General features: G+C 40.6%; 1 protein-coding gene across 3 annotated transcripts in view; it reads left to right on the top strand.

Annotated features, from left to right (window-relative positions):
• Window positions 1–1,111: 1,111 nt before the first annotated feature.
• The window catches only part of ANKS6 (ankyrin repeat and sterile alpha motif domain containing 6), a 47,562-nt gene continuing 21,406 nt past the window's right edge, over window positions 1,112–27,267 (top strand). For all 3 annotated transcript variants that reach the window (XR_015257659.1, XR_015257658.1, XM_086740478.1), the window contains exons 1-9: window positions 1,112–1,494; window positions 4,644–5,143; window positions 9,291–9,335; window positions 14,043–14,247; window positions 17,323–17,429; window positions 18,899–19,047; window positions 24,709–24,913; window positions 25,576–25,625; window positions 26,664–26,867. Coding sequence is in view for 1 of the 3 variants with exons in the window: in XM_086740478.1 (XP_086596604.1) it covers window positions 1,139–1,494; window positions 4,644–5,143; window positions 9,291–9,335; window positions 14,043–14,247; window positions 17,323–17,429; window positions 18,899–19,047; window positions 24,709–24,913; window positions 25,576–25,625; window positions 26,664–26,867 (1,821 nt within the window). In the remaining 2 variants the exon portion in view is untranslated. The remainder of the gene's footprint in view (window positions 1,495–4,643; window positions 5,144–9,290; window positions 9,336–14,042; window positions 14,248–17,322; window positions 17,430–18,898; window positions 19,048–24,708; window positions 24,914–25,575; window positions 25,626–26,663; window positions 26,868–27,267) is intronic.

Raw genomic sequence — 27,267 nt, 5'->3', positions numbered from 1 at the left:
AGAAAGCCATGTAACTTAGAAGATATGGATGTCACTGACTAAAACCAGGGGATGGTTTTGTTTTAGTGGCATTTGGTGGTTTCACTACACTCCCCATAACGTCGCCTCTTGTCACAAGCCTCCACCACTGCAGTAAGTGCCATGCTCTGACAATTGAAGTCACTGATTTTAATAGAGAACGACCTGCCCAAACTCATAGGGACATGGCACAATATTCTTAAGTGACTGGTCAACGGCAGTTCAAGAGTTGCTTCATGGATGTTCTGTTTTTTTTTTCCCTCATTTTGTAAGCCAGTATAACCTGGAAAAGATTTCAGGTTACTTATGAGGCAGAAGCTAAAGAGAAGATACTTAGAAATGCCAAAAGAATTCAGAATTTTATCCTCAAACTCTTTAAATGGAAAGACTAACTGATTGATGTTATCAGGGAGTGGGAAATGCAGGGGTTTTGTGGAATGACTCAACTGTGAATCCTGTATCTCAGTGTAGGAAGAGACCAGTGTGGAGCTGAGGGAAAAATGAAGTAGTAAGGTGGAGGTGAAGGCTGAAGAATCACGTAAGCAGAGTGGGGCTGACACAGAGGGAGCGCGTCAGGCTGTCGAAGTCGTGTTAGGAAGCAGGGAAAAGGGGCTGTTGTGTCCGGTGAGAGCGAATAAGCCCCATAGCGAAGGTTTGCTGCTGTGACCTGGGCAGAAAACCATATGAACGCGGAGACGCTCCACTGTATGGGAGTCAGTAATGACAGCAGGAAGGCGGTGTGGAAAACGGCTGCAGCCCAGATGCCAGCGGGTGACAGAAAACACGCAGGTGAAGCGGCAGGGCCCCTGGTGACCCCGGCGCTGTCTGGGGCGCGGAGGGGGTGACATCGGGGCAGGGGAGAGGGCCCGGGGCCCCCGGCCAGGCGAGGAGTCCCCTTGCCGGCTCCCGGGAGCGCCGCGTACGGCCCAGCCCGCCTTCCCCTCCCCGCTTTGCCAGAGCGGCCGGGGCGCTGCGGCCGCCCTCGGCCGGCCTCCTCCTGCCGGCGGAGTCCCCTCCTCCCCGCTGCCTTCCCGGCGGCCGCCGAGCCGCCAGCGACGGGGGTGGTGGCGGGCGGGCGGGCGGGTGCGCAAACTGCTCGGGGCTCGACTGGCGCTGCCCCATGGGGGAATGCGGGGTGGCACCCCAGGTCCAGCTTTTCCTCCGCGCCTGCGAGCAGGGCGATTGCGAGACCGCCCGCCGCCTCTTGGGGTTGCCCGGCGGCGGCACCGCCGAGCCGGCGGCCTCCTCCTCCTCCTGCGGTACCGAGGAGGCAGCGGCGGCGGAACCCCGCGGCGAAGCCTCCGCCCCGCCGTCCTCCGCCGTGGCCGTGGACTGCACCGACGAGGCCGGCAACACGGGGCTGCAGTTCGCCGCGGCGGGGGGACACGAGCAGCTGGTGCGGTTCCTGCTGCGGAAAGGGGCCTCGGTACAAAGCAGGAACCATTACGGATGGAGCCCCCTCATGCAAGCGGCCAGGTAAAGGGGGGGCATCGCGGCGGGGGTGAGAGCGGGTCCCCGGCCGCCGCCCCGCTTCGTCGCGGAGCACCGGCCTAGTCAGCGGCAGGGCGGCTACCGCGCCGGCGGCAGCCCCGGGGCGGGGAAAGGAGGGCCACCGAGGCCCTTCCCCGCCCCGGGGCTGCCGCCGACGCTTGGCCCTCAAAATCCCGTTCCCCAGGCCAGGGGAGGGCGCCCGGGAGCACTGGGGGGGGCGGGGGGCGTGTGTGAGAGCGGGCGGGGCGGCGCCATGTTGTAGGCCGCGGTCGTTCATTGTCCCGAGGGTCGGGGGGGGACCGGGTAGTCACCTGTTACCTTCCCCAGGGGTGGGGTGAGGAGGGGTTGTCGAGTGTAAATTTGCGTAAGTATTGCACTGGGGCGTTAGGTATTTTTTTTTCCTTTCTGTATTAAGGATGTAGGGATGGAAGCTGTGCGTGCTGGTTTTTTTGGGTAAAACCAGTGCAGAATCACACTCAGAGGTAACTTGAAGGTGAAAACACTTCTCCCGTCTTTCCTTCTGTGGAAATAAGACACGTGCACACCTTTACTTAATTTTCTGTTGAATTTTTTATTTTTTTCATGTGCATGTATCTTACCTACCTATTCAAAAGTCATCTCTGGTATAAAACATACTGAGGCAAACAGTTATTTTTGCTTGGCTTTTCTACCTTATCCTAAATGGCTCGCTGGAGGATATGGAAAATCATTGCTGAGGTTTTTAACGACAAAACTGGATTGCTTTCTGCATCAGTGACGCTGTGCTTCGTCTGACCTGCTGCTGGGTTGTGGGAGGTTCCCACACTGCTAACACTGGCGTTTGCGCTTATCCTTACATACATGAGCACCCTCTGGGCTTACAGACATGTTTTGCAAGGTTGGAGGGCAGTGTTTTCCTGTAATAACTGAATGTTTAATTGAGAGGATAAATGCTTTTTGAGTTTGGTTTTTTTCTTGTTTCATAACAGATTAAAATACTTGGAAGAAAAGAATCTGTTTCAAAGTCAACATTTCTCTTTTCAATTAAAGCCTGTAGAAGGTTCCCAAAGAATGAGTCATACAACTGGTTTCCCAGTAAGAACAAGGAAGACAAGGTTCAACAATTTTGTTATTTTATGAAGGTTAAAGAAAGGAAAAAAGTTGCAGAAACATTCTTATTTTTTTCTTCCCTTAATGAAAACCATACACTCATTCTCTAAAAACAATGAACTCAAATCACACTAACTCTCTCACTATTTTAAAGAAATGACTTGCTGCCATTTGAAAAGTACTGTAGATATCATTGAAACCTGTGGGGAAAGCTTAAAGCTTAAAGTTATGTTTCTTTTTTCTTTTTAATGGTTAACCAAAAAGGAAACATAGTGTTTGCACAAACGCAGGTTTAGAACTATGTACACGTTTAATTTTCTGTCTGTGGTTAGTCCTGTTGAATTTGGACAGGAAATAGCATACATGCATAAAATTAATCATATATACAGTGGTTACAGACTCTACTGAGGTGATGCAGTGAAGGCCACCAGGATACACCTAGGGACTAGGCAGGCCCTGCAGGCTTCCTCCTGCAATTCTGTACTTTGTGAAAGCAAACTAGACAGTTTTGGTCTCATGTCTGCTCTTAGTGGTTAGTAGCATTCTTTGGGATTTCCTTAACTAATAGTTGCTTTGCTACACTGTACAAAGGCTGCCTTCAGGATCAAAGCTCAATTGTGTTAGACACCACACAAGCATATGGTAATGCATGACATGCAACAAGAGCACAAAGTACACATCTTGTCAATGTATTACGTTTCTTAAAATGTGGGATTCCTGAGCTGAAGAACAGTAAAGAGTTTCCATTTTCTCACAGTTAACAAGCTGGTTGGGTGCATGGCATGCATGGTTGTCTCTTGCTTACTGACAAACTACCAGAGCCTCTAATAGTCAAGTGATATCAAAGCTGGGTTACTGGTGAAACTGGTGTCAGAGTTCAATACCATGACCAAGTTCTTTTAGATATTCCACACAAGAAGTGTTTAATGCTCTAATATCATGTTTCCTTATTGGGAGATATTTGATGTTATACAAGATTTTGATTTAGTATAGTGATACAGCAATCTCCTGACATCGTAACACAAGCCTAACATAGCAACTGCAGTGCACAGTTGAACCACAAGACAAACAACACACCCATTAACCAGTCCCTGTATACTCAACATCGTGATGCTAGGCGTCCTCAGTTTCTGGGAAGGAATACATGGCTGGAAGCCAGCTCAAGCCCCTTGCTTCTCTTCAAAATTCGTTTAATTGATTGCTTAGTTTTTGTGCTCTGTGTTGGGCTGAGCTGCATAGATGCTTTCCCCCGTGCTGGTCTGGCTGACTTCAGAAGATACTACTTTCTGTTGATGTAGGGAAGCCCATTCACACAGCCAGTTGTCCCACTCTGGTAATGGAGCTGTTTCTCTAGAACAAAGGCCACCCTCTGGTCCCTTTTGTGTTGCAAAAAGTTCAGCTTTCTTTAGAACAGCTGTGGCCGCTCCCAGTGTTCTTCAGTGGTCTTCATGGGCACATGCCTGTCTTCTCTGAGCCTTCTTCCGTTGTGGGAGTTTGTTGATGGTTCATAACTGGAAAGCAAGGGATGATGCAAATAGAAAAGATTGGTTATCCAGTTCATAAAATGGTCTTTTTTTTTTTTTTTTTTTTCTTAGCATTGACTCTTTGAAGTTTTTACTGTACTTGTTCAATAGTAATGAGAGTACTCAGTTAAGATCTCTGCAAACAAACTGGCTTGCCTGGAAATAAGAGGATGAAAGGGACTCTGTGGTTTATGGAAGTTAGGTGTTGATATTGTGCAGCTGAAAATGAGGGTAGCACCTTGCTGCTTTGGCCAGAACATCCTCTTAAATCAGTGCCTGGTTTATAAGCATGGTCACTAGTACATGTGGAGTGGTTTAGTGTACAGTCCTCAGCTGTTGACTGCTCCCCTCCAGTAAGGTCACCACTATCACATTCAGTGGTGCATGCATGATCACACGTAGTATATTAGTCAGTAGGCCAATTTATTAACAAAGTTTTCCATGTTCAGAGTATGTCGATTTTCTCTGAGAAGCCTCTGCCATCCAAGGTGTTAATTCTCCTCCTTATCTCTTTCTCTCAAGGTTTGGACATCTAAGCGTGGCTCACATCTTGCTGGAGAATGGTGCTGATCTCAACGCACAGAATAAGTTAGGAGCTAGTGTCCTCACAATGGCCTCCAGAGGCGGCCATGTCAGCATGGTGAAGTTGTTGCTGGAATCTGGAGCTTTTGTAGACAATTACGACCATTTTAGCACAAATGTACTTAACAGCAGCAGAGACGACCTTCCCGATATCACTCCGCTCATGGCAGCTGCTCAGCATGGACATGAGGCAGTGGTACATCTGTTATTAGACTGGGGAGCTGATTGTAATTACACTGTGAAGACTATGGACTGGAGTCCTTTAATGCTGGCAGCTGTTAGTGGAAAGGTGAGCTTGGCACAGCAGCTCATGGAGAAAGGTGCCAATCCTGATCACCTGAATGTACTACATAAAACACCTTTTGAAATCTCTGTTGGCTTCAAACACAAAGACATGAAGGACTATCTGGAATCTCTCACAACAGTCAGACCCCAGGCAGGTATGGAGCGTTAGTTTTTTTGTTTGCTTTCTTGAACTTTTGATTGCATATTTAGAAATTGAAGGGGTTATTTTGTATGTACACAATATTCTTTATAATGTGTAACTAGACTCTTGAAAATGTTGGAGGAGGTACACCTACCTCAGGAGAGGCAGGAATGCCCAGCTTTAGCAGTTTCCTCCGTGTTAGCATGACAAGATTCATGTCCTACAATAAAAATCATGTGAAACATTTTAAAATGTTTTAAATGGGTTTTTTTTTTTTTTTGCTTATAAAACACATGATCTAGGTGCTCATTTAGGAAGAAAATTACGAAGTCCTACCTGAAATGGCACTAAAGGAAGGACATTAAAAACAGAATAGGATAACAAAGAAAGGATATGGCAGACTCAAAGAAAACCTAAAAGATACAAAATCTGGAAAACTTGCCTTGTAAGGAGAGACTGAAGAAGTTCAGTCTATCTACTTTCATGAGGACATGGTTAAGATGTGTGATTAATAAAGTGTCCGTGTTAAGGACAGGAAGTCCAATACTGGAGGGCCTTTTAATATGGCAACCAGAGAAAAAAAATGTGAGTTTAAAGTTAGAAGAATTTGAATGGGAAATAAGATACTATGTTTTGAGGTGAAGCTTAGACCTGGAGTGACTTAGTAGAGGTATGCAGTCTCTTAACAGTTGCCATCAAGGTTAAATGCCTTTCTAAAACTCATTGTGGAATTGTCTTCACTGGGTGCCGCATACAAGGCCTGTGACATACAGAAAGCCAGATGAGGTTAACCTAACGGTTTCTTCTAGCACTCTCTGAATATATGAAACCTCCTCAAAGTCCTTTGATGGCAGACTGTGTATTCAAAGAAAAACAAGTATTAACGTGGATGAATAACAAGTCGACATTTCCCCTACTTTTCTGTTCCTTGCAAGAGAGGGGAATAGATAATTAACTTCAGGACTTCATAAACCTTGTAAGCAGTCTCCTCCCCTCGAATGTAAATATGCCCGTGTGTGTGTGCACAAACAGACAGGCACGCACACTGTGCTTGTGTATGTACAAAACTAGATTAAAATAACATAATTTCAATGCAAATCTCAAGTGAGATGAAGTTACGAAATTCTGCTTTTGTGGCTTTTAATTTTGCCTGGTAATACATTTGTTATGTGCACTGAGTGAGATAAGAGATTTGATAGAGAAACATTTTGTGACCATGTAATTAAATGATGTGTGGTGGTCATGTAGCTTTAGCCATGAGTGTTAAAGGATATAACAAATCCAGGATTTTGTAGTGAGAGGTAATATGTTGTACTAGGTGATCTGAAGGCTAAGGAAGGTGTGAGCAAACTTAGACTACAGCATTTTTCCTTCAGTCTTAACCAGTATACTCAGTACTGCACACTCAGCTAAAAGGGCAAATAGTATATTGTGTCTTTACCAGTAATTTTCCAAGGTTTTTTTTAATAACTAAGCAAATTTGTATTCTGTTGACAGTTCTTTTATATGTAATTTTCTAGGATTTTTATTTTTCTTGAAGATAAAGGTTAAACCTACTTGCTGTCACCTGTTAGTTTGAAATGTTAGTGAATTTAGTTTTTTAAATTTTTTTTACTTATTGCAGATGTCTCTCCCAGGTGTCTTTCCAGATTAGCTTTTCTTTCTAGCTGGTTCTGTAAAATAATGTTACGAATGTCTTATGCTAGTTTTGTTAAAGTATTGTGGATTTGCTGCTTCTTCTTTCTCTGAAATTTTGTTTATGCTAGCAGAAATGTATTAAATCTGTTCCTGAAATCAGACGGTTTGGTTTGGGCATTGTGTTGGACATGTGAACATCAATAAGTCATTTCAGAGACTGAGACCTTTTTCTGTAAGTGGCTATTTGGGGACATTTTTCAAGGTATTTGTGCTTTATGGTGCAGACCAGTGCTGGGAGGTGTTTAACAAGAAGGTTTGGAAGAGTTGCATCTGGATTTTTCAGCTTTGGAGTACTTGCTATGAAATCTGAGAATGTGGCTGGCCCTAGAACGAACCGTTCCCAGGTGCTGTCACCCATCCAGCCATAGTGGCAGGAAGCTTGTAGGGTAGCATAGTCCACTCCAAGCTCTCTGCCACTTGTGGTACCCAAATAGGCTTATTTAAATCTTATCTAATTATATCTATATCACAGTACCATGTGGACATGTCCACAGTCCCCCGAATTGTTAATTCTTATTTAAATTTGGTGTCATTCCTGCAGATCAAGCTTCCTTTGTACTTTAAAAAGCAAGGACAAAAATCTGACATTTCTTTCTGCTTCAGGGGAGGTGTTAACTTAGTCAGATGTTGACTCATAGGTTAAGTTGGAGCTAGGGATTTCGTACAGCCACGCTACCAGACAGAACCGGCTGACTGTAGACGTGTGCTCATGAGCAAGTCTCTGAGGAACAGACATCAGTTGGTTACAGTACACAGAGACAATCAGACATCTGTGAGATTCACTAGCGCAGTGATTTATACCTTGCCCATGTGTTTGCACATACAGAACTTAAGTGCAGTCAGAGTTGGCCTGATGAGTCTTGAAAGTCTTCTGTAGTCGTATCACTTAAAGTATTGAAGAAGTCTTTTTAAGCTGTGAGAGTGGGCTTGCATTAAAGCAGGTCAGTGTTCCTCTCACCTCTGCTGAGGGGGATTTTATCAGCAGAAGGGTAGTAACTAATTGGAGGTAAAGATGTTAAGCTTCCACACAAATTTCTGTATTGTTTTTTGACCACGGCTTCAGTCTTCTTCTATCACTGGAGTCTTGTATATCCTGGGAAGAAAAAAAGATCCTTTCTCTCGTATGGAGGGCAGCAGAAAAGGAACTTGTATTCTGATCCATTGCCATAGATAGGGCAAATTGCCCCCCAGAAGAATGCAACTCTCTTCTCAGGGCTGTTTTCAGTAACAAATTCAGAACTACCTGAAATGACCTGGGTGTTGCCTGTGTTCTGACTCTGTCCTTGCTGCAGCTTACTCAGATGGCAGTCCTTCCTTCTGGCATCTCCTCATGGTCTCCTGCTCCCCGAGGCTGCCTCTCTTCCAGGCTTTTCACATGCCAAGTATGGAGTTTGGTCCTTTTCTAAACTAGTCTTTTGAAATCTATTTTCCAATGGTAAGCTCATACACAGTTCCTTTTATAAGATCAGTTTCTGAACCAGGAGAAAATGTAGAACCCACAGCTCTCTTTCCCAGTCTTAAGAGTTTCTGATGGCTTTGTGGGCTTTCCAGCAATTGCTTTTGTTCAGAATTTTCAAATTACTTCATTTGGAGTCAAGCTATGAACATTAACCTTTTCTGTATTATCATAAAAACGACAGAATCAGGCTTGGGAAATCTATCGGCATCTCCTTGTTTTCCTTAAAATCTTTTTTATCCTATTGGTTCTGTAGTGTCAGTAATGCATTGGAAGATGGAGGAGGATATATTTTTCTGTCTTCAGTGGAAGGTGAAACATATGTCACTATTTTTTCCTCATCTTACATAGCATCAGCAATTTCAAAGCACCTTGAAGGCATGTCAAAGGAAAGATCCTTCACTCAAAATACTAAAATTTGTAATAGTTACAGCTCTTACTATGGGGAACTGAAGGATATTTATTAATGCACAAGTAGCAAGCTACGTAGTTAAATCTTCGCTATTATTTTTGTGACCTTCACAAATTAACCTGGCAATACTGAAGAGGAAATAAAAACGGGACATTTTGTAAAACTTCTTTTGAGTCACCTTTGAAAATAATCCTGTGCTATTTGAGTGTTTGCTGTTGTACAGAGGATTACACTAGACCACATAACCATACTGTAGTTCTTTGATTGATATTTTAGTCTTCCAGGCAGGAGTCACAGAAGTTTCCAAATACAATTTCCTGATAGAGAATGGAAATTGAAAGGCAAAAGCCCGTACTGGTGCTTTATTATAGTTTGTAGCTTTAACTCTGCACAGACAATCGTACAGGTGAGTCATTTTTCCCAAAGGTAATAAAAAAGTTATCAGTACTTTCTTTGTTTTTATTAAATGTATATCCAAACATATGTTTTATGGTAACTTTATGTAAATTTTCTAATAGTTTTTGCTATAAAAATTTTACTATAATTTTTTCCTTTTTAAATGATTGCTAATAGGAATACTGATATTTCTTCCAGATACGGAAAAGAGGCAACCTGATGTCTTTCATGCTTTGAAGTTGGGTAAGTACTGACAGTACTCTTCCACTATGTCTCGTTCTTGTAACTTCAGAGCATGTTTATTTGTTAACTGAAAAGTGTTCTGTTTTTACATTCAGCTTTGTTTTTTTCCTTATCTTTCTTTTCATTTTAAAAATAAATTTATTTCTGTAGTTTATATTTATTTTTCTTCACATTCCAATATGAGAAAATCTTTGTGAACTCCTGGTTGTGCCCTTCATGCCAAAATGGTGTGATTTTGTAGTTCCACTTGTTCCAAGACCATGCTATCTTAAATAGGATTATTTTCTTCCTTCCTGATAAATTTGAAGTATGAGAACAAAAGTGCTAATTAGTGCAAAAAATATGCTGACCTCTGTTCTGTATAAGCATTGTAATTGCTCTTTGAAGTTCCTTCAAGAAAAGAATGAGTGTCTCAGGTCTTACATGTTCTGTTATGAGCAAGAGCGATTTTCATGAGCACACAGCTGGTAAAACTGTTCTGTGGCAAATATAAAGAGCCAGTGCCATCCTGTTCATTTAAATTTGATGTGGGCTGTGATGGGTTGCACTCATGGTTGATAGCAAGCTGCTTTCTTGTTACGTATTTTCCTGGATTTTCCAGCATTGGAGAAACTCCTGAAATGATACGTTTGGCTTGAGGCTTGCTGTCTGATGGCTTTGACATAGGAAACAGGACTATTCACTTCCTGCTGAGGTTCCTGATAATGTCGCAAGTCAGAAAACTCTGCATTGTTTGCAGTCTCTTTCACAGGTTAGAGATATTCAGTACTCAAACCTTATCTGATTACTGCTCTTAAAATTGGTATTTTGACATTTAAATACGTTTTCAGCTATATGATAGCACATTTAGCCTATTGCTGGCAGTCCTAGCTTATAGACAGTCAGGAAAAAAAATAGCAGTAAAGAAAAGTTTCTGATGAATCTATTTTTTTTTAAGATATTGGAAGATGTCATTCTCATGTGAGATTAAATCCTAGGTCCAGTGAAGTCGTGAGAGGTGTCCCATGAGACTCAAGAGATTTGTTTCTTCTCCAGCTGTCGTAGTTCAGCCCCGATCAGGACCAGACTACGCAGTCTCTCTCTCGCTCCCCCCACCCTCCGAGAGAATAGGGGGAGATGATATAAGAAAAACGGCTCAAGGTTTGAGATAAGGACGGGGAGAAATCCTTAAAGTTACCGTCACGGGCAAAACAGACTCGACTTGGGGAAAACTATTCATTTATTTCTAAAATTAGCAGGAGAATGAGACAGGGAACAAGATAACCTCCCCCCACCCCTCCCTCTTCCCGGGCTTAACATTATCTCTACTACCTTCCCCTCCCGAGCGGCACAGGGGGGGAAAAGGGAATGGGGGTCGCGGTCAGTTCATCACGCGTTGTTTTACGCCGCTGTATCATCGTCAGGGGAAGAACTCCTCGCATTCCTCCTCTGCTCCAGCGTGGGGTCCCTCCCACGGGCCACAGTCCTTCGTGAAACTGCTCCGGCGTGGGTCATCTCTTCCACGGGGTGCAGTCCCTCCAGAACAGCTGTCCCAGCGGGCCCTCCACGGGCCACAGCCTCCTTCAGGCCTCCACCTGCTCTGGCGTGGGGTCCTCCACGGGCTGCAGGTGGATCTCTGCCCCTCCGTGGACCTCTATGGGCTGCAGGGGGACAACCCGCTCCACCATGGTCTTCACCACGAGTTGCAGAGGAATCTTGGCCAGGAGCCATATTACTCCTCCCCCTCCTTCTTCACTGACCTTGGCGTCTGCAGCCGTTCCTCACAACAGGCTGGTAGATGTCTCTCAGGATCTTTTTTACATCTTATTCACTTCTCATCTCCTCTCCACTTCTTGCAGCCAGGCCGGGCCGAGTTGGGCCCAGTCGGCTGCCCAGCGGGAGGCCAGAGGGTGAGGCCTGCAAGGCCCATGAGGCTCGCGCCTCCCCCTCTCTGCCCCCCGCTCAGCTGCTTCACATCTTCTCCTCCTTTTTTTTCTGTTTTCCCCTACTTAAATACGTTATCGCAGAGGCGTTATCATGGGACATTCTGCTACCAATTGGCTTGGCCTTGGCCAGCAGCGGGTCCGCCCTAGGCCCGGCCAAGTCCACTGAACAAAGGGGAGCGACTTCTAGCAGTTTCCTACAGAAGCTACCACCTTAGGCCCCCCCTCACTAACAAAACCAGAACACCAGCCTACCCGCCCTTACTTGGGACTAAGATGCCCCAGACAATGAGGAAACAGCAGTAATTTAGCTTTGTGCTTGCAGTGGACCTAACAGTTCTTACTGGGACTATGCTTTCTGTGTCTGTGGCATAGAAAATCTGGTCATAGTGCACTGAAAGCTGGCTGTCCTCCTCCTATGTGTGATAAGTGCATACAGAATAAGTGGGCTTTAGAGTTCAGCACAACTGCCTCTTATTTCAGCTTTTTTGACCGTGTTCACACTCCTGTCTGTAACATAAAGCCTTTGGTGTGGTTCGCCTTCTTGCTTTCAATAGGAAGCTGTAATCTGAAGAGAGCTCTGAGTTAGCAACTTTCACAGTTTCTGATGGATTTTTAGATTTTTGAAATTATTATTATTTGAAAATGGGTGATTTTTGTGGAGGAAAATACCATTTTTTCTCAACATCTGTCCAATGGATTTCAGCAATGCATCTTTAAATCAACAATTATCTCCCAAGTTTTATTGTCGCTGCATTCCTGTTGAAAAGTTAGAGGTGTGTTTTAAATGGTCAAATCTGGCCTTAGAGTTCAGATCTCATCCTGAGTTTGATACAAAAATTTTAAGTTGCTTTTCAATTAACCATCGTAAGTCACTGTCGCAGGAACTTCATGGCTTTTCAGGCTGGCTGAACTGGAAATGGCCAGACATAATAGTAGAGAAGAAAGAGGTGATAGGTAGCAGTACCAAGAGCACTCTCTTAAATGTCAGCTCTTCACAGATAAGCTACCAAAACCTCTTTCTAGGAAGGCCTCAGGTCTGTTAAATTTTAGAGAGTTCAGCTGCCCTCCTTCACCCCTGTGACCTTTAGTATGAGATTTATAAACATTTGGGTCTAGGTCAGAAGAAGTCTTAGGGGGAAAGCCAAATGAATACTGGTCAGCATACTCTTTTTTTTTTTTTTTCCTCCTTCCTGAAATACTTGGATGGCAGCACTGTTAGAAAACCAACTCACTAGGTTAAGAAGTGTCCAGGCCAGAGTTCAAAGTAAATTCTGAAGTCTCTGTAGATTCCAGAGTTTCTGTTTAATAAAGTCTGTGGTGTGGGTCTGTGTTAAAAAAGCCATCTGCTGTCTTTTAGTAAACTGGTACATAAAAGCAGTAATCCTATTCTTTTGTTTTCTTCCTGTTCCAAGAAATTAGCTGAGTGGTGTGGGTGGGTGTTAGTTTCAGTGAGTGCATTCAAGTGCCTGCAGGGATTGTCTGGGATTCTGACTGGCTTTCCAAGGAAAATGTTCATGGCTGTGATTGAGTTGAAGGCAGCTCATGTCATGAAGCAGTTTACAATCTGAAGGTTTTTTCAGAGGTGAGAGTTTTTCCATTTGCATGGTAGTTGGTGATTTGCTTCTTCTTGCCTCTGTTACTACAGTGTTACATGTTTGGTAACAGAGATTTTTTTTTCCCTCTTAACTTCTTCCCTGCTTTTGTCTGACATGTGTCATCTAAAAAGTAAGGGAGCTGGGTGAGCTTAAGCTCTAGGCTTAAGATGACCATGACTACTTCATATATTTTTAAAAAGTGCTTGTTCCTACCTTTATTAAGATTTAGAAAAAAAAGTACAACCTGTTTAAAATATGTTCGGTAGTGTATTTTGTATAGCTTTTTGTAATCTAGACAAGAACTCGGTGACTACCAACCTCTTTTTGTGGAAACTTGAACGTTAGGTTCACTTTTAAAGAACTAGAAAGATGACAGGAATAATGCATTACTCTTGGACAAGGAGAAGGTAAGCTTTGTATTCAATATTCGGTTGAAATATTGGAGGCAGAATTAAAAAACCCACAACTTTCTGAATATAAGAAAGTTGGTCACTGGAACAGATTAGTTCCTTGGGAGGTTGTGGAACTTATCAGTAGAAGTTTTTAGAGTCAGTCAGCCACCTTTGTAGGAGGAACTTAGAGGTCAGTGTGACACAGGACATTGTTCTATCTGCTTACAGCAAGGGATGGCCTCCACCACCTTTCAAAATGCCTTTGTACCTACTCTTTTTCATTCTAAAATTGTTACTTTCTGTGATTTCAGCCTATGGAAATGCAACAGGGATCTTCGTCCTGCTGAAGGACAAATCACGGTGTCTCAGCATCATCAGTTTTCCTTGCATGACATCATCTTAGGGCAATTTAATGAAAATACTACCTACTTCTGTCTTAACACGTGGAATGAACTGCTGTTTATACTGGCTTTATAGCTTAGTTGTTAATTTCAGAAAATGATTCTTGTAGAAGGGTTATACTATAAATGTACAGGTAGGAAAAATGAGGGAAAACAGTGCCTTGTGCTTACGCCACAATTTGATGTAGCCTGGGAAAAGTACTGATCAACTGAAAGATCAAAGATCAGTACAGATATTTAACTTTAGTGTTGCGGTTGCTCTAGAACTTTATTTTTTTCTGATTTAATTCTTCTAAATGTAGACCAATGTAAGCAAATCAAAATACATATCAATTCCAGTGGCTGAACAGTTTTCTGTTGCTCATGTAGATTATGTTTTATCACTGTTTTACAGGAAACTTTCAGCTGGTTAAAGAGATCGTTGATGAAGACCCTAGTCAGGTCAATATTACCAATGTTGATGGTGCGTCTCCATTAATGATTGCAGCTGTAACTGGACAGCAGCCCCTTGTTCAGCTCCTTGTTGAGAAAAATGCTGATATTGACAAACAGGATAATGTTCATGGCTGGACAGCACTAATGCAGGCCACATATCATGGGTAAGATCTATACTCCCCTTGGGTCTAGCAGTAAAGAAGTTTCATTCTTCTTACATCCTAATAGAAAAAAATCTTTTTGGTGCTGACTCTGGAAGCAGAGGGATCTTACAAGAAGTTGAGAGACTTGTGACCTCAGTTTTCCATGACTCTTGCACTGCCCTCGGCTTTTCGGAGCAGAGCTGAATGCATTTGGATTTCAGAATAAGTAGCACATTTGGGAACTCGAATCTTGCTCAGTAAGTGCTGGGAACATAGTGCTCTAGGCAGGCTCTAGGAGCTTTGGTGCAGATTTCAACTTCCATCCTTTGATGTTTTTTAGTGTTTTGTAAGATGGTTATCACCCCCTGCCAGGGTTGTTTGCCTACATCATGTTGTGAAACTTCAAGGCAATCATCCCTGCATGTGCCATATTTTCCAGTCTTAAAATTATTCTTATGTCCCTCTGTTAAGCATTTAGTTTTCATGGAGTTTTCCAAAATGCGCCCACTGGTGCATTTTCTCTAAAGCTACTTTAGAAATGCAGGTAGGCACTTAAGAGTCAGACCCCAGAAATTGCCCTGGTACTTCACATGTGATCTCTGTCATATCCTTGGCATTGTCTGAATAAAGGATATTCTGTTTAGGAAAGTGAACTTTACTCCACTGTTGTAGACAAGGCCCTCAGCAAGGTGAAGATTCGCTTCACTGCCTAGTAATGCTCACGTTAACTGTACAAATGCAAATATTCTGCTCCAGCCTTTGTTTTCAGTCAGCAGATCTCACTGGACTATGAAAGTACAACAGAGGAGAAAAATAGGACGTCAAGTTGTCATCGCTTTGTGAAAATTTTCTGAAGTAGTTCCTGGAACTTACATAAGATGACATTCTCTGCTTCCTCACCACTGTAGTACTAGTAGTAGCGATAGGCACTTAATAGAAGTGCTTGAAGGTTACTTTTTCTGGTGTAACCGTTTTGCTTAGCAGCAGCCTTCCCAGCACACAGCTGGAATAGAAGCAACCAGCAGAAAGTGATGTGCAGACGCGTCCCCTTGCTGATACTCAGACACTCCTCTGTAGAAGCACAGAGCGCAGCCAAGTGCTGCATGTGTTCAGATACCGCCCTTTCAGTTTCCCAGAGGACTGTGTTAGGAAAATTCCCTTCCCTATTATATGAATCTGTCTTTATAGTATGGAAGTGTGTTAACAAAGTTATACACTTTGTTATGCACAAAGTATAACGAAGTCTATAAAAACTGATTTAATTTTTGAGGTAGTGGAATTTTACTGGAGACTTTGGTCTCGTGCTTAAGTAAAACAAACTAAAGGACAGCAGCTCAGTGGAAGGACCAGAAGGATATCCAAACCCTGGAATTGAGGACTTGGCTTCTTGGAAGCTTAGAGATGTCCATGAAGGATGAAGATACTCCTAGTCAACCAAGATAACAGCAACATCATAGTCCCTCTAACACGCCTTTGAAACCATCACAGTATTTTTCTGGTGTCATAGATAAGTAATGATAACAAGACTTACTCCAAGAACATCTGGATCAATAGACAAGCAGCAAGAATGCTGCAGAAAAGCAGTTATTTTGCAAAGTTTTAGTATGATTAGTAATCAGTAGTGTGGGTGTTAGTGGTTAGTCAAATCATGTTGTACCTAAATGCTTGAAGGGTACAGGAACCCTGAGTAAAACCACATTTGGGATGTCCCAATTTGACTGGGACACCTCGTGTGCATGAATAAATATTTACCCTTGTAATTCTATACTTTGCATCCTAGCCTTTGTCCTTGGTCAGCATGGGCCAGTTGCGAATTTTCATACCAACTGGAAATCTTTAGCCTCTGCAGAGCCTCAGCTTACACCTTCTTAGGAGCAGCAGTGGTGTGGAGGGTCTCCAGTTTGACGGAGGGAGCAGGCAAGGTCTGTGTGAGCCACAGACACTAAAGGATTCTCTCTCTTTGTGCCCTCGAGGTGCGGGACTGGAAAGCAGGATGGGGGGATGCCACAGTTTTAAGGAAGAGAAGAAAAGCAGTGGGAAGTACACAGAAGAGCTGTGGGTGGAGAAGCAGAATTTTTTGTTAGAAGAGAGGAGGAACCTTCCTTCTGCATTTTAGGTTGATTTTGTCTGGAGTGAGTTTGGAAGTGAAAACTTCACCTGTACGATAAAAAGTAACACTGTGAAGTGGAGAGGTTGAGATCTGTTTGTCAGTATTAGAGTTTGCAGTCAGCTGTTGCTACTTAACATTTTTGGTCTAAGCTGCTTGTGCGTGTCAGAGTTTTTGTACAAGGTCAGCCTCTGCTCAAGAGGAGTTTTGTATTAAATACATTTTCCCTAGCTTTGTTGTCTGTTTGCTTATTTTGTAGGCTGAATTACAGTATTGTTTTTAACTCACAAGGCAAGTCCTGCTTATTTATTCAGGTGCATGAGAGGGGAGAATGGGATGGTAAGTTCCTTTTATGCAGCTAGCTTTTATGAGCTTTTGTTGGAAGGTGTTTGTGTTGATTATCATTTAATGCTGATTGTTTTTGCATTTTGAACACCTCAAGGAAGTGATAATGTGCCTTCTCAATTATGTAATTTATATCTCTAATTAGGTGAAGTACTGTTTGGGGTTCATAAATTATCTTCAGTCAATTTGACTTTTCTGTATGTGATTTCTTACTTGTTCTGACTATGAAGTTGTGTTGAAGTATTAGTGATGATGTATGATGACTACTGGACTGACCTTAGTCTTTCCATCTGCTTTTTTGCCCTAGGCATTGGGAGCCTTTCATTGGGAATGTGTTTGACAACAAATTCCAGAGTCAGTTCCAAAGGGTCAACTTAAGAAATGGGCTATTCAGATTGGGTTTTTTAGGCTGACTTTCTGGATGTTGATTAGTGTAATTCATAGTGATTAAATAGTGACTGACAAAGGAATTGTGGGAGCTTCTGAATAGCTTGTGAACAAATTTTAGACTTGGTTAGCTGTGTAAAAGGTAACACTGATTTCTAGTAGAGGAACAATGGTATAAAAGGATGAAAATGGAGTATTACAGTTTTCTTTTTTTTTTTTTTTTTAACACAAGCAATGCCTTTTTTTCTCCCCTAAAGAAACAAAGACGTGGTTAAGTATTTGTTAAATCAAGGAGCTGATGTCAATCTTCGTGCAAAAAATGGATACACAGCTTTTGACCTGATAATGCTTCTGAATGATCCAGGTATGTTTTTTCAAAGAGCTGTCGAGCGCTGAGGAAATGTGCAACATAAACGGATAAATATTGCTTCCAATCTAGAAAATCTATTAAAGTTGCTAGGAATTGTGCTCTGAGGTCCGTACTAGACTAGACCAACAAAGGATGCTGCCTGAAAGTGGTGAGTTTTGAGTTACTTTGGATGTATACGTTTATGGGATAACAGATTTTGCACATTCCTCTTGCCTTTGTTTTTGAAGGTGCTCCAAAATGTTCTGTTTGTGTCACCAGAACCAGTTCAATGGCATTTGACTGTGGTGGCCTACGTGTTCTGTAGTCTTATTAGCACGGAGCTATGAACTGGAGCTAGAAGTTTCCACTCAGTAAAGAGCAGTAAAGGGACAGGACAAAGATAGTGCAATCAGAAAAAAACTAGTGAGCTCCTGGCTGAACCTCCCACTAGGTCCATAAAGGCTGAGAATTAATCACACTTCAGGGTTCAGGTTATTTTTCATGCTTTAGAATAAGGCAGCGTGTTTTGGGGAGGTTTCAGTGAAACACACTTAGTTTTTGTTGTAGTTTGTTTAGCCTGTGTAATTTGTTATTGTTAACCTTGCCTGGTACCTGAATTGCTTTATCTAAAGCCAAAAACCACTACTGATGATGGAATTCATGTTTGTTTTCTCTGTATTTACTCATTATGGTGGTTTTGGTCGCTAGCAGATACCTTTCCTTTGTCAAAAGTAGATCACTAATTCTATCAAATTTTAGAAAATAAATAGAGTTAATTTTTTTTTTCTTATAACTAACTTATTGAAGGACAAAATAGTTTGTCTTGTTACCTATTCAGCAAGAGGAATATATAGGTCAGTTCTATCTGCCCTTCTGAAAGTCTTTCCTGACTTCTGTATAAAACGCAGATTTACAGAATATTTTTTTACTTTCCTGTCCTCATCTCATATTCATTCTTTTTTCTTCCACTTCCTTTTTTCTTACTTTTTTGTCCACCTCTTTTCTTACCATGTCTTTTCAGTCCCTTCATTTTCCAGGCTGAACATCTCCTTTCTCTTTGGGATTTAGTTTCAAGCTTCTGTTCTGCAGCCTACGCTTGAAGAAAGAATATTCATTTTTCTTTACTTTCTTCTGTGTCAGGTGAGAAAAGGGAGCATTACAATGTCATTCTTAACTTCCTCAAAGTGCGAGAGGAGGCAGTTCACTTGGTCACACATGACTGGTTCAGGCTGAATAGAGTGCTTATTTATATTGATAAATACCTTTAGACAGGTGATGGTGAGACTGCAGCCCACTGTGTGGGGAGAAGGGATGGGAAACACAGGTCAAGAAAGAATTAATCTACTTTGTGTTTGAGAGGTAGATTAGTTGTCTGACATGTCATATTCTGCTTATATGGAATTTATAGGGAAAGAGTCAGCATATCGGTCATAATTTGGGAAAGCAAAACACACCAAACATTATCTTAATTTGTTTTCTTTTAGACACAGAGCTTGTACGATTACTGGCGTCAGCATGCATGCAAGTAGACAAAGACAAGAATAAACTGAACAACAGATCATCTTTGCCTTGTTCCAGAAGCAGGCAATCCTTAAATGTCCCAATATTGCCAGATGACAAAGGAGGTCTAAAGGTAAATATATTCACTCTTAACAAATAAGCAATACATTGTTTGCTGTGATGTATGAAGCAGAGAAAGTCATTGCTAAGAAGTACTTTGGTTCTAACATATAACTTTTTTTTGGGGGGTGTGTGTTCTAAATTCCTCCTTGACAGTGCTTCCTGGTTTTATGAGATGTAGCATTTGTTCAGCTTTCTTTTGGTCAGATGGCAAGGCAAAGGGAAGACTTTTAATGAAGAGTTTGCAGCAAACCATTTCAGTGCCTAGAAATAGATCTCATAATGAAGTAGTGGAAGGTACTATGTTCATAAGTTTGGAACGGAATGTTCATTATGAACTTAATTTTAAATCTGCCTTTAAAATACAGATGTACTCCAGTTTTAGTAGACTGTTTTTATACTCATTGTACTTATTGCTATTTTTTTTTCTTTTTTTTTCCTTGAAGTTGGAGTGGCTGTGTTACGGGGATTTGGCTAGTCTCTCCTAACATAGTGAGAAACTGCCTGTGTATATGTTTGTTCTGCAATGGAATTCCAGCAGTAGTTCTTTCATTTTACTTCTATGGTATTTAGTAGACTCTAGAAGAAGGAAGAAGGATGTAGGAAGGAAACTGAAGCTGTTGGCACTGAAAATTAAGATCACAGCAGAGATTTTAATATGAAGAGTGTTAAGAGTGTGCAGTTCAGGCTTACATGTCCTCTGGCATGCTGTGTCCTTAGCTTGAAGTTGACAGTAGTCCAGTAGGAAAGAGCATAGAGTCAGAACACGTGCATGCCACTTACACAAAGATATTGCGACTTACATTGTCTGTTTCCAAAAGAGAGGGAAAAAGTATTAGTTTGTTTTGTTGTTGTTCCCGTTGTTTGTTTATGGGAATAATTTTTTATTATACTGTACTTCAGAATTTCTTTGAATCCATGATCTGACATTTTTAGTATAAATCTTGTCAGGGTCTTGGAAAAACACATGGTAATTTCCAGGCTATTTTTGACATTAATTTTGTAGACCATTTAAAGTTCTTCTTTAGCTCAAATCTGTTTTGCAGTTCTAACTATGAAGCCACCAGTGGTTTTTTAAATATGGTTATTCTATTATCTATTAGTCAATATGATATAACTTTGGTATCAATTTAGATGGGCCTATTTAAGAATGCACTTACTTAGTGGGAAATTGTCAGAACAGCTTTTGGCTTTATGGAATACAGATCAACACAGGTTGTATTGCAACTCCTGCAGTGTTATGATACAAAGGCTTGAATTAGAGTAATAAAAGATTATGAAGTGAAATTTTTAAAAAATATAAGATTTGTCAATTATAAAGAAGTATACATAAGCACTAACACAAATTTAATATTTTGATGTGTGGAATGTTTAAGTATTTGGTCTCAAAACTACAAAATACTACAGCATTTACAAGTTAAGCCTTAATCAAGCACTTTTTCAGCAGAAATTGTATAGTTCTGTGATATATATAACCTGAAAGCCAATACAGCCTTTTCCATCCCTGTTTAATGCTGTATTAACCATCCTGTCCGACCATGAGTATGTTACATACCTTACTCTCCTTAAAAATGTTCAGAGAGGGTAATAATGACATTTTCAGATGTCTGAGGGCGGGTGCTCATCTCTCTCCAGGCCAGCATATGAAGAAGGTGCTGAAGTGAGGGACCTCTCCTGCATTTTGTTGCAGCGGTGTTTCCATGTGGACAGCTGCTCTGTGCTGAGCTAGGACTGTAAACCAAAGATACTTACAGGACTCAGCCAGTGCATAAATTTCCTTTTTAGATCAGTGCAAATAATAGAATGTGGGATCTACAGAATCATCGAAATGTAAAAATGAGAGGAAACTTGAGAGGTTCTCCTGCCTTCATGTAAGGAGATAGAATGAACATGCCAAGAACGTCCTTAACAGAAGTTTCTGTTCTCTCTTCCTTCACTGTGGTGAAGAAGATGCCTTGGTCCCATGGTCTCTGTCAGCACCCAGTTCCACTACTTGTGACTTCTTGCGGTCAGAATTTTTTCCCCAGTCTAATCTGTATCTCTCTTGCTGCATGTTAAGTTGATTGATTCTTGTTCAGTAGCCACCTTCATTTGTACAAGAACTATGTAAATACTTAAAGAAGTGTCATATTCTTGTCAATCTTTTCTAGACTAAACAAAAATAATTCATTCAAATGAATTGGAGGTTATGTTTCCTAAACTTCTGTTTCTAATTTGTCTGTATCTGTCAAGGTGAGGAATCCAAAATGAGTCATGAGATTCCAACTAGAGTCCCAGTATCACATGGTGGCATACAAAAACTGCTTGCACAGTTGTGCGTTTCATGCTGTTATCAGTGAAATTCCCTCTTTTTTTTTTGCAGTAGACTTTTTTGCAGTGGACTTAGTTTGTGATATGTTACAACTCTGATTTTCTTTTTTTCTTTAGTACAGCTGCTTTGCTTCTTACTTCCTTTTCTGTATTCGTACACTTGATTTCTTCTTCTTACACGTCAGCTTGATCCCTACTGAGTAATGTCAATTTGTCAGTGTTGGGTGCTCGTAAAACTCTCCAGATAAATGTCTTTCATAGACTGTGTGAAATATTTTCTGTTTCATTGTTGCTGTTGTTAGTGAACATTTCCAAACTCCTGTTTCACTCTACGAAATATGTTCTCCCAATTTGAGATAAAATTGTTGGTAATTTGTCTCTTAATATGTTTTTTTTGGCTATGGTGCTTTCCCTAGATTAATTTTACTTGAACTATAACTTCCTCAGTCATTCGATGAATGTTATATGGAATAGTGATAAAAGCTTTATTAAAGGCAAGCTGTGTTACAGCTTTTCCTCCCTTCTACCCACTTGACCAGTTACTCCGTCAGAGAGAGAGATTGATTTGGTGGGATTTGTTCCCAGCAAACCTATGTCAGCTGTCTCTTATGATCTCTGATGACATACGAAGTTTTTTCAGTGATGTCCTTTGAAGTTAAGCTTTTTGGTCAGTACATTTTCAGATTTTCCTCTTTGAAGTAAGGGTAATTATGTATTTCCCTTTTGCATGATTCCTGTAACTGCTTCCATCGTCTTAACTAACTTGAAGATAATAAACTTTGTTCAGAGGTCGTGTTGTATATAATTACTGTAGGATATTTTTAATCAGTCTTATCTGGTTTAAATTTGTGTAAGCTTATTTCAATGTTCTTACTCTGTTAAGCAAATACACATATATTCCTACCTTCCTCCTGTTAATGGTCTTCATACTAAAATACCCGATCACAAGTAGGCTGCTTTTGAAGTTTTAAAAAACAAACCCTTTTCAGTGTCTCCTGTTGGATCACTGTTGTCGTTAACTAGTAGACTTTTTATTTTGTTGTATATTTCTTTTATTTGTATTTTATGCATAATACAGGCACTTATTCCTTTACCTACTGATTGTGTAGTGTATAAGGATGATCTCATTCTTTACCCCTTTCACACAGGAACTGTTAGCTACTTTGTTTCTCACCATTTTGTGGACTTGAAAACAAAGTTGTGCCTTTTCCAAATGCAAAAAATTTATTTCCTCTTTTCTTCCTGCCTGTACTTCTTCAGCAGGTTATACTCTCAATGTCAGTATTAGAGCAGTATGAATTATCACATTCAGTTTCTTTTTTAGATTAAAGTTGTTTGAGGGCAGAGATTTCCAGTTCTTCCCCTTAGTCTTTCATTCCTAATATTGTTACAAATGTCTAAGGTATTTCTCAAGTGACAACACTGTTTTTCTGTTCTTTGATACTATTGCCTTCTCCCATTATTACTAGATTTCAGCCTTTTGACAGACTGTTTTAAACCACAAATGAATTTTTGTTATTTGGCTGCTTCCGTCTGTTTTAAAGCCCTTTATTCCAACTTCTGTACATGTGTGATGTGGTAGGGTCTATGGAGAGGCCACAACCTTCTGCAGCAGCAGACTGGAAACTCCAGAGCTCAGACCACCATAGTCTGAACACCAGAGGACAAGGTGAACCTTTTCACTGTCGTTCCTTTCTTGGAGAGCAGTAGTTTTTTATATGGTAGCATAGTGGCTGTACTCACTCAATTTCAGGTTAGTTTGTGGTGCGAGCATATGTTAATGAAGCAGAAGCACTGTGAAGAAGAGTAACAAAGATGATGGGAGCTTAGAAGTGATCTTGTTCACTGAAGCTAGCTTGCTGCCATAACAAACGAACCGCATTGTGCAAGCAGTCTCCTTTGTAAGCTCATTGTACTCTGTGTTAAAGCTAGATGGATTTTTTTTTGTCCTTTCAGTTAATTTTGGAAGGTGCATAAATGGTGAACTGTGTGGTTTTTATTGCTTTCTTGGAACTATTTGTCTCTCTTGCCTTTTTTCATCAGGTCTTTGTTGCTGAAAGTAGAGTAAGTCTTTATTAGTTATGGCTCCAAGGAGATAAGAAGGTCTGAGAACTCTGTCCATTACTAATGCTCTGTGCAGATTTGAAATCTTTTTAATGATCATCTGCTAGAGAGATTGATTTGCAGGGAGTAAGTTTGCAGTTTATACTTCTTAGTTCTACTGCATGACAGTTGGGAAGACATAAATCAGTAAGCCGTTGGAAAATGTTAAATGTCAAAGAGAGAGGGGAATATGTGTGGTGAGAAGGAATAGCGAAGAATAAAGAGTAAACTAGGAAATTGTGTTATCTAGATTGGATATCACGTAAAGCTGCCTTGATGCGGTATCATCACTTTTACATGACTTTATTATTTTTTAAAGTGTTCCAGAAGGAGAAGAAGCATCTTTACTAAGAAATAATCAGAAGATATTTATAATCTGACTGATTTACCTACAAGCCACATAATCTTTAATACAGATTGCATAGGTCTTCTTAACACAGCCTGTACGTCTTGTGTAGTCTAGAGAAATGTCCTGCTAAATACTTGAAGCATCATGCACTGTCTGCCTGTGAAAATTTGTAAGTCTGTAAATATTTGGATAAATTTTGTTTTAAGCAAAGATGGTCCCCTTGTGTAATAGTTTCCACATATGTGATACCTGTATAGATGGAGGTGGTAGGTGCAGTAGTCCTAAGGTTTGTGTTGTTTTCACAGCTGGTATTTCCTTGCCTGACTCTTTTTCAGTTTATAGTCTCAAGTCTGGTGGGGTTTAAGTTATTTGTGTAGCAGCACTGTCTGGATTGTGGATCTTTAGTTTGACAGGAATACTATAAGAACTCTACCAGTTTGACACTGATTTTTTAAGGAGAGGCTTTCATGCAGATCAGATAAACTTCTATGTGCGCCTCCAAAAAGCAGAAAATATACTGCTGGTTGGTTGATGCCAGAGAGTGTAAGAATGGATGGTGAAATTGAAAGTTAATGAGAAGATTAAATATTTGCCATGTAGCTGTGAAAATTTCCTATTCAAATTGCCCTAATACTTTTACCTACCCCCCCTTTCCAGAAAGCGTGGAAAAATATTGTAAGCCATTTGCCAGATGAAAAACGAGGAAAGAGATTAATCTTCTGCATACAAATTATGGTGAAGGAGTCTGTTGATAATTGCAAACCATTTTAGTATTGCTGTGTAGTTTATTTATCTCAAAAACTCCTTGACAGCTTTGTCACTGCAGTAAGGATTACTTAATTGTACATCTCTTTTCCTCTTTTTTTTTTCTTGTAGTTGGAACTAAATTGTTGTGTCTTCTTATCAATCTAGTCCTGGTGGAGCAGGATGTCCAATCGATTCCGCAAGCTGAAGTTGACACAGACATTGCGCCATGGATTTCCTTCCAATCAATTTGTGCCTTTTCCTGATGAGCCCGAACCATCATTAAATTCCACCATAAAAGCAGTTTCACAGAGTGATACGGACACCTCTGGAAACCTTGATGCTGCTACAGCTCGGATCACAAATAACAAAGGTAGTGGTAAAGCCAGAGTTGTCTTGTGGGAAGTGAGCTCTCATGGGGTAGTCAAGATGATACTATTTCTAATTTATTGATTTAGTTTTTAGTTAGCTTAATATAACTGAAAAGACATGTAGTATATTTCTAGCATATATAGAGAGAGATGTTTGTACTCCTGACTGTTGGTCATGCTTGATGGTGAGCACAGCATCATTTAAGCAGGAAAATGCTAATATAGCAATAATAACATAACAATTATTACAATGCAATTATTACAGAACAATTATTATAACAATAATGTTACTGTTGTGTAGCAAGCACCATTAAATTGGACAGTAGAGACAGGTCACTCAAAAGTTGTTACTATCTTTGATAAACTAATCTATGTAATGAAGAAAAATTTATTTAAACAAATAAATAAATAATTCTGAGAAGAAAGAGATTGGAAAAGCCCAAATCGTAAAGCATGTCTGCTGAAATTGTACAACTCTTCATGCAAAACCCCCACAGTTTGTGATGTAAAATAAGACTATTGGCTTAATTTATTTTAGGTATGTGACAGTGTCACTGGAAATCTTGGTTTTGTGCACTTACTGTTGAATGTTTGAAAACAATAAGCTATTGCTGAGGACAAAAGTAGGAGCATGTAAACAGTAAAACATTTATATATTTTTCAGGTGTAAATACTGCAAAAGGAGGAAAGGATGATGAATTATTGACAACCATGGTATGTTGCAATGTTCTTGGTGTGTTCAGCCCAATTCAGAAGATCATGCACCTCACTTTTACTTTTTTGTTTGTTTGTTTTTACTTCCTATCAAAGTCACCATTTGAGAGCTATCATTTGTTGACAGTCACTAGACAAGAACTGCGAAGCTGTGTTACATCAGTAGTTCTTAGACTGGGAAGTACTACAAGTAGGGTGGTATGGAAGCTGTTGACAAGTACTGATGTTTTTGAAGAGTTATCCATACCTTTGTATAATCAACAATGAATTAGTAAAATAGATGGAACAGCTGATTAGTTGCTTACAAGCAGTACACTATGGAGAAGACTTGGATGGAACATGCTACAACGTGAAGTGAGGAATTACTAGTAGAGGCAACCATGAAATATTTAGTTCGGGATGTTTATTTGTATTATCCTATTTCTCCTTTTTTATGCTGTAGCTTTAAATTTCCCTACAGCTTACTCCCTGGAGATGTCATTAATTTAACTGGTTATCCTTTATGGTTTTTTTTAAGAAGATTGAGTAACTGTTCTATTGATACAACTGACTGACAGAACTCCAGGCAGCCAAATCAGTTATGTTGCTTTTTTGTCTTTCTGGAGAACATATACAGCACGAACAGGCAATTGTTCACTGTTTCCAGGTGTGCTATCTGGGAATACATAGAGGACTATCTTGTTATTTCTTTGGAAATTAGTTGTTAACATTCCCGTTAAAATCAATTTGAAGCAAGACTCAATGCAGTGAAGGAAGATAGACAGTTTCTGCCACTTAATGAACTACATTAATTATATTAAATGAATGAGCATACTGACAGGTGCCAGAACATCCACTGGATTCTCTCTGTTATTCTGTGTTGTACATCTTCACCAACGCTACTTTTATGTTCTCGTTTCTGTTTTATTTTGTTTAAAAATGCATTTGTCTTCATCTTTTTGTTTAACTTACAATTTTGAAACTGCATCATCAGCTCCCAGTAATCTTTCTTAAGAAGAGGTTATTTTCTTTTTCCCTTTCTTTATTTCCCTCTCTCAGTTGAGAAGTAGTGCTCCATTTACCAGGCTGCCCAGCGATAAACTGAAAGCAGTGATACCCCCTTTCTTGCCGCCCTCAAGTTTTGAGCTTTGGAATTCTGACCGAACACGCATCAGCAAAGACGGCAAAGCTGAACAGATGAGAACTGCCTGGCCACAGAGAGCGATCAAGCACGATTTTAACAGCAGTGGGAACTCTGATATAGTAAGCAAACAAAACGTGTATGAAAATACTGTATTATGTCCAGGCCATGCTGACTGGTGAGCCACCCTGTTTTTCTGATTACAAATTACTTTAAACCCACTGTCTCAGTTTGGGAGGCTTGTCCCTTTAAGCTTTACTGTTTAGGAAGAATGCATATCTCTATGGAAGGAACATAAATGGAAAAAAAGGTTTGTATGAAGTGAAACTACTTGTTTGCTGTTAACTAGAATAATGTCTAGCGCAAATGAATTCGCTGGAAACTGCTAAAGTGGCTGATGGTTCCACCTGTATATTTTAGTTGCCAAAGTAGGTACAGTCACTGGAGTGTGCTGGAAACTGCTCTGGTTTGGAACAAGACTAGGGGCAGAAGAAAAGAAAGAAAGTTTCTGTGTTTTTAGGA

The sequence above is a fragment of the Chlamydotis macqueenii genome, chromosome 2 (assembly GCF_036417535.1).
Source record: "Chlamydotis macqueenii isolate bChlMac1 chromosome 2, bChlMac1.mat, whole genome shotgun sequence".
NCBI classification, from domain to species: Eukaryota; Metazoa; Chordata; class Aves; order Otidiformes; family Otididae; genus Chlamydotis; species Chlamydotis macqueenii.
This window is presented reverse-complemented; position numbering and strand designations above follow the sequence as displayed.